Source organism: Puma concolor, chromosome D2, assembly GCF_028749965.1.
Source record: "Puma concolor isolate L17-30 chromosome D2, mPumCon1.1.hap2, whole genome shotgun sequence".
Classification (NCBI taxonomy): domain Eukaryota; kingdom Metazoa; phylum Chordata; class Mammalia; order Carnivora; family Felidae; genus Puma; species Puma concolor.
Window position 1 is genome coordinate 33399751 of NC_141677.1, and position 7325 is coordinate 33407075.

Consider the following 7325-nt stretch of genomic DNA (forward strand, 5'->3'; position numbering starts at 1 on the left):
TCTCACACACTAGGGCTCATGCCTGCTTCTGACAGTCTCCAGAAGTGTCAGTATTTCCCCACTCCTGTCCTGGGAGACATCCGTGCAGTGGGACTCACACCCACCCCTCTGGCCCCTAGGCCAGTATGTTGACATTCCCCCCCGCCCCCGCCCAGGAACCTGCCACAGGCCTCACGCTGCCTCAGTGGGCCTGCCACACACATTTTGAAGGGCATAACCACATCTCTTTTTAAAATGCCTTTACTGGGGCGCCTGGGTGGCGCAGTCGGTTAAGCATCCGACTTCAGCCAGGTCACGATCTCGCGGTCCGTGAGTTCGAGACCCGCGTCAGGCTCTGGGCTGATGGCTCGGAGCCTGGAGCCTGTTTCCGATTCTGTGTCTCCCTCTCTCTCTGCCCCTCCCCCGTTCATGCTCTGTCTCTCTCTGTCCCAAAAATAAAATTAAAAACGTTGAAAAAAATAAAATAAAATAAAATGCCTTTACTGAGCAGAGGGCTGGGGAGGGACCCTTGGCCTGACCTAGCAGCCTGTCCTCACCCTCACCCTTCGTCCTCCCTGGCAGGTGGTCTTCTCCCTGGCCTCTGGCAACATCGCTGGGGCCTTTGACATCGTCACCACCAATGACTCCATTGGCGAAGTGTTCGTGGCCAGGCCCCTGGACAGAGAACAACTAGACCACTACATCCTCAAGGTGGGGACCGCCCCCCTCCCCGGCGTCTCTGTTGACCATCCAGAAGAGAGGTCGGCACACCCTGGCGGTCAGCTTCCCCGTGTCGCTAGTCCCCAGCAGACCCAGAGCAGGCAGCTACACAGGTGTCCGTCCCCACCATAAGAACCAGGAGAGAGAGCCTGGCAGAGCCCAAAGAGCCCCGACTCTCCCACACACAACAGGACTTTGGGCAAGTTGTTTACTCTCTCAGCGCCTTGGTGTCCCCTCTTGTGTGACGGGCAGGAAAAAAAAAAAACCCTGGTCTGTCTCTGCTCAGGTGAGAAAAAGTGCAGCTGTGAGGACTCACCAAAGCCACCATTATTGCTGAATTGTTGTGACTGGCATGTTTCCTGGGGAGTCTGGGGACTCCACGGGTGTATTTCTGCAGGGGTCTGAGCCTGGAGAGCCCTTTCTGCTGCCCCGGAGGCATCCAGGAAGCATCTAGGCTCCCAGGGATAGGCTCAGGCTACGGGGAGAACTCCAGCTCATTGGAAATGATTATAGGAGGCTATTTGCCAGACTCCACATGAGTGCATAGAACAGAGGTATTGGAAGCTAAAGGCAGGATCCCTGGGTCACAGGCCCAGGTCATGGTCAGGGTCTGGCACAGCCCAGAATAAAGCCAGAGGTAGGATCAGGAGGGAAAGCCTAGGCACATCAGAATCAGATTCCAAATGACGGTCCCAAGCCAGATAATAATTAGGCAAGGGTTGTTTGCAGCATGGGGCAAAGGCAAAATCCTGGGGAGAACCCAGAGCTGGCAGGCCACCCAGGGACAGGGATGGACCAGTGAATCTCTCCGCCCTCCCAGTCCTCCCCACCAGGCAGACTGCCCTTTAAGACTCCATGATCCTGATCCTTCCCCTACCTTTGGCCCTGAATCCAGTCACCTCCCTCCTCCAGGTCGTAGCATCCGACCGTGGCACCCCTCCACGGAAGAAGGACCACATCCTGCAGGTGACCATCCTGGATGTCAATGACAACCCTCCCGTGATTGAGAGCCCTTTGGGGTACAATGTCAGCGTGAACGAGGTGAGGGCGGCTGGCCACCCAGGGTGGACAGTGGGTGTGAGTGACCGTGAAGCACCCGTTTAAATGTCTGCCTGGCCCACTAGTCTCTCGGATCTCGTGGGTGGGGGCGTGGCTCGCTCACCCACAATTCCAGCCCTAATGCCAGCTCCTGGAACACAGTATCCTTTTGTGGGAGGCATGAAGAAGGGACCAGAGGAGAGAGAAAGAAGAGAGTGGCCTCTCACCGCCGACAGGGCACTGAGAGATCTGTCCCGGGAGAGCTGCTCTTAAACGAGACGACACATTTATCGTTCAGTCGCAAGACTGAGCCACTCGGGGAAACTCTTGCCTCAGCGTTGCTGGGTAACGTGCCAGATTAGATGTCAATGATAGCAAGACGGTGTAGGGGTTTGAAGGCCAGGTCTCAGGCCAGGCTCCCGTGAGTCAGACCCTGGCTCTGCCACTGACAGGCTGTGTGACCTGCATACGTTCTTTCTCCGTGCCTCGGTTTTCTCATCTGTAAATGGGGATGACTCATACCTCACTCAGAGAGTTACGGAGAAGAATCGGTGAATTAAGGCAGCCCCGCATGCAGTGGGTGCCCACAGGAGGTTCGCCACCATCATCTTTATGCTCCTCATCGGTGCTCCCCGGTAGAGCAAAACTTTCTGAAGGCCCAGGTGGAGCCCTCGGGCTCCCAGAAGCAGGCGCTACCCTTTGCCCCCGGGGGCTTCGAATCCAGAATGACCTCTTTCCCCGCTCTCCCCACAGAACGTGGGCGGGGGTACTGCTGTGGTCCAGGTGAGAGCCACCGACCGTGACATCGGGATCAACAGCGTCCTGTCCTACTACATCACTGAGGGCAATGAGGACATGACCTTCCGCATGGACCGGATCAGTGGCGAGATCGCTACGCGGCCCGCCCCGCCCGACCGCGAGCGCCGGGGCTTTTACCACCTGGTGGTCACCGTGGAGGACGAAGGCACCCCCACCCTGTCGGTGAGTAACGGCAGCGGCTGCGGGCAGGGGAGGGGGCGTAGGGGGCAGCTGCGCCTTCTGTCCATGGGGGAACAGGACGCGTGGGACCGGAATTCCTACGGTGGGTAAATCCTCGACAGCTCCTTTATCGTGCCGTTAGGTGGCCAGCCTAGAAGTGTCTATGGCGGGCCCGCGCATGCTGGTTCACCTGCATCCGTAGCCACTCAGAGCCTCTGTGCGGTCCTCTCTGCTCCAACAGAGCACTTCTCTGGGGTCGTACAGATTGAGCCTGTGCCTTGGGGCCTGGGCAGCCCCCACTCCACCCGCCAAGCCGTGTACCTGTGAGGCTGCATTAACCCATACCCTGTGCCAGGCAGGAAGAGGTACTCTCTTCCCCTCCGTCATGCTGCTGTGACATGCCATCACGGTACATCTGGGTTGGAAGAGACTGATGCTCTTGGTCCAGTGTGGTACTTGAATGGGCAGAGCCTCTGCCCAAGGCAGTGTGCAGAGTTTGCAAGGTTAGAGAAGGAGGTGAGTCCCGTGGGGCCGGACGGCGAGATGGTCCGGGGCGGGGGGTGGGGGTGGGGGAGGGGGTGATGGGCCGGAGTGGGAGCCATGTGCACATTGAGAGTGGAAGACTTGGCCCTGTGAGCTGGCTGCACGAGTGCTGGCAAGTCAGAACATCCCGGAACGTTGGTCTCGTCCTCTGCAAAGGGAGATGATGTCTCCTCTTAGGTGGTGTCTGGGGAATTGAATTAGCTCGTGTCTCTGGAAGTGCGTGGTAAACCCTGTGGAGGATGTACGGCTGCGGGAAGGCCACGCGGCCAACCAGACCAGAGGGATGGAATACAACTGCCGATTTAGCGCAGTTCTACAAGCTGGCAATTTAGACCTGGTTCAGCTGGGCTCCCACATGTGTTGTGTGGCAGCTGTGTGTCATCGGACGGCTATGATTTTAGGGGTGACATTGGACGCCTATCAGCTGGGGTGACAGGGCCACCTGTCTCTCGTCTTCCAGAAGGCTAGCCCGTGCTTGTTCATGTGGACCTGGAAAGGGGTCCAGAAGATAGGGTGCCTGGTGGCTTGGTCAGTTAAGCGTCCGGCTTCGGCTCAGGTCATGGTCTCATGGTTTGAGGGTTCGAGCCCCGCGTCGGGCTCTGTGCTGACGGCTTAGAGCCTGGAGCCTGCTTCGGATGCTGTGTCTCCCTCTTCTCTCTGCCCTTCCCGGCTCTCACTCCGTGTTTCTCTCTCTCAGAAAAATAATAAACATTTGAAAAAAAATTAGGGTCCAGGAGAGACAGCAGAAGCCTGCAAGGCCTCTTGAGTCCAGGCTTAGAACCGGACCGGGGCTACTTCTACCACATTCTCTTGGCCAAAGCAAGTCACAAGGCCAGCCCAGGTTCAAGGTATAGAGAGATACACTCTATCTTTCAAAGGAATGAGCTGCAAAGTCCCATCGCTAAGAGTGTGGATACAGGGAGGTGTGAAGGACGGAGGACGTTTTTGTAATTTGTGCCCTAGAGACCTGATCGTCAATGAGGCCTCAGCTCTGTCCCTCTGCCCCCAACAGGCGACTCTGTCAGACCCTAGCCTTTGGCAGCAGCACTAGGGAGTGGGGGGCAGAGCAGGTCTGGGCGGGGCTGCTTATCTGGAGTGTCTCTGGGGAGGATGGTGGAATTCGGCCAAACCACATTCTGAGATGCTCAGGAAATGGGAAGGCTCTGGGCACGCCCTGGGCATCCTGAGCTCCATAGCTGTCAGTGTCACCACTAATCACTTCAACCCTTCACACCCAGTGGGCCAGAGGCACATTTACAGGACACATATAACTACCTGAGGGGGGAACAGGTAGGGGTATCAGTTATTGTGGTGACAGGGAAGGACCCCATTTTGACAACCCCTCGCTAATTGCACCAGGCTTCAGGGAAAGTCCTCATCCTGGTCATCTCTCCAATTAGAGACGTGTTTGGCTACAAGTGACAGAAACTTAATTCTAGAGTCGTAAATAAATCAGAATGCATTTTATCCACATAACAAAAATCCTGGAGAGAATCACGAATGTTGATTTTGCACTCCATGACGTCAGAGCTGATGCCTCTTGACCTTTCCCCCATGGTGCCTAGGTGGCTGCTATAGCTCCAGCCATCATGTCAGAATTCAAGGCAGGAAATGACAAGAAGACAGAGCTATGCGAGCCATTTCTGCCCCTTCCTCAGGAAAGCAAAGTTTTTCCAGAACGACTCTCCAGACTTCTGCATATGTCTGTGGCCAGAAATGGTTCCTAGGGCATCCTAGCTGCAAGGGAGGTTGGGAAAAAAAATGACAGAATTGTCAGGATTGACCTATTTATTATGTGGGAGCCACATATATCACTGCCTCCAACAAAAGCAGGGCTTGTTAGTGAGGGAAGGGTAGAGAATAGGTCCGGGGTGGGAAACCGAGAGCATATGCCCGGCCAGTACTCTTCGTCCTGACCTAGGCCGGTGAACACACCGATCTCACCCCTACTCTCCCCTCCCACTCCCCTACGGTACTAGAGTTTCCTGGGGAGGCAGTCGGTGAGACCTGTGACGTTGTAAGACTCTGAGTTTTGGAGGCAACATCTGGCTTCCTTTTGGCCCCCACTATGATTGGCATTTGCCTCCAAGGAGCACCAGACCCTAGAAGATTTGCCTCCACTGATCAGACTGTCACCTCTAGACAGTGAACCCGCAGGACTGAGCACAAAGCTAAGGGCCAAGCCAGAGGTGACCAGAGGATGGCCCTTCTCTGCTCCTGGGCAGATTTCACTAGATGGTCACTCAAGGCAGTAGGGTTAAGCCCTCCTGCACCAGCCAGAGCCATGAGCAGCATCAGACCAACCATCCCAAAGGTTCCAGGAAAGGTTCACCATGGTTTTATGGGCGGATGTCACCCTGCACATATCCGTCCAGAGGTGCCCAGCAGACCCACACACCATCCTCTTGTTCCCACCTGCAGTCATCTGCCTGGCTCAAGCCAGCCCTCGCTGGCACAAGGCGTCCTTCATTCAACACCAAATACGTGCCGGGCCCATGCTTGAAGCTAGGAAGTCAGACCTGAGTTGGGCGCAGTCCTGCCCTCAACGAGCCTACGATCTAGCGGGGGAAATGGACCTGTAACAGAGAGGTACCACTCTGTGATGTGATAAAGTGCCGGGAACTCGCAGCCAGGAACCAGGGAAGGTTTTCTGGGCATCGTTTGCGTTCGTGACTTACATAGCGAGGCTCCCTTAGCAGGGGGCCTGGGATTCAGCTGCCAAGAGAAATCGTGTATCCGAGCCCTCTTATTTCTTTGTTTCTCCCTGGGCCCCCCCCCCCCCCAGTTTCCTGAGAGCTGTACATTCCTGTCCCACCCAGCTCTCAGCCCCGTATCACCAGCTGTGCAGCTACGGGTATCCGGGCCAGCCCAGGTCTGTCACACAATGGCGTGCCACCCAGCCAGGGGAAATCGTTGTACAGCCTCAGCCCTCTGGCCAGCTCCGGGCCGTGGGCTGGGGGGCCAGGCTCGGGGGGGGGGGGTCAAAGTGGCTGTCAGGGAGGCCTCTGCAAGAGGATGGGCCGGGCCCAGGGAGGAAGGACGGAAGGCAACTGGGAGGTCAGGAGCTGAGGCCCAGCCACAGAGGGACCTTGGCAGGAGGATGGAGAGAGGAAGGGCCTGAGGGGGGCCTCCCTGCCACACCAATCACAGCCAGCAGGTTAGACAGTCCCAGATAACAAGCTCTGGCTTCTCCAGCCGGTAGGGACCTGCAGAAGTCACCTGTCCAGGCAGAAGGACGGAAGTCTCCCAACACCCACTTGCGGGTACAAGAGTTGCCAGCAATAGCCCCGTGAAAGTCTGTGAGCTGGGACATTGCTCTTGGCAGTTGACCTCATGTCTTCAGGGCCAAGAGCTCTTCTGTTTGTTACATTTGGACCCTGTTGTTGGTAGCGAAGCCTGCTTCCCCTGGCTCATGAAAGCCCAGCCTGGCCCCTTCCCCGTGCTGTGCACCCAGCAAGCCAGCCGCCTCCGGCCCAGGCTGATTAAATTCAGATCCTTCCCTCACCCTGCTTCTTGAGGGATGTTCCCCAGCGGTCACATGGCGCGCCTACAACCTGCTCAGTTCCTCCAAGAGACCCTGGGGCTCTGCGGTTAGTGGAGAGTCGCTCCCTTGCCCTCCCTCGCTCTCAGCAAGCTGGGAGGCACGGGCCCCCATGCCTACAGGAGTCCTGTGGATTCAGGGTTGCCGTGCAGAAAAAGGAGTGGCAAGAACGATGCAGAAGGGGTGGAGCCTTGGGCTTGTGGGCACAGGTTCATCCCTCAGGGCCTTGGTGTGTCCTGTAAAGTCCAGGTCCTGGCCTGTGATGCCATTCAGTTCAGAGAAGAGGAAGGAGCACTGGCCGGAGAAGCTTTCGCCCCAGTTGCACATTCACTTGTGACAAGACCCGTCTCTTGGAGGCCTCGCTTTTCCTGTGCATTAAATGGAGACAGTAAAGCCTCCCAGGGTTTTCTGGCGGGGGAGGGGGATTCAAAAAAGTCACAGCACGGGTGTTAAGTGGTTCGGCCGACGCAGTGCTGGAACGCAAAAGGCAGAGGGATGGCACGCGGCCCACGTCTCCATCCTGTGC

At 56.9% G+C, this 7325-nt stretch overlaps 1 protein-coding gene across 6 annotated transcripts in view; it reads left to right on the forward strand.

Moving 5' to 3' along the window:
- The window catches only part of CDH23 (cadherin related 23), a 418091-nt gene that overhangs the window by 345959 nt on the left and 64807 nt on the right, over nt 1-7325 (forward strand). For all 6 annotated transcript variants that reach the window (XM_086679923.1, XM_086679917.1, XM_086679919.1 and 3 more), the window contains exons 34-36: nt 562-690; nt 1612-1740; nt 2491-2718. In XM_086679923.1, the coding sequence (XP_086536049.1) occupies nt 562-690; nt 1612-1740; nt 2491-2718 (486 nt within the window). The remainder of the gene's footprint in view (nt 1-561; nt 691-1611; nt 1741-2490; nt 2719-7325) is intronic.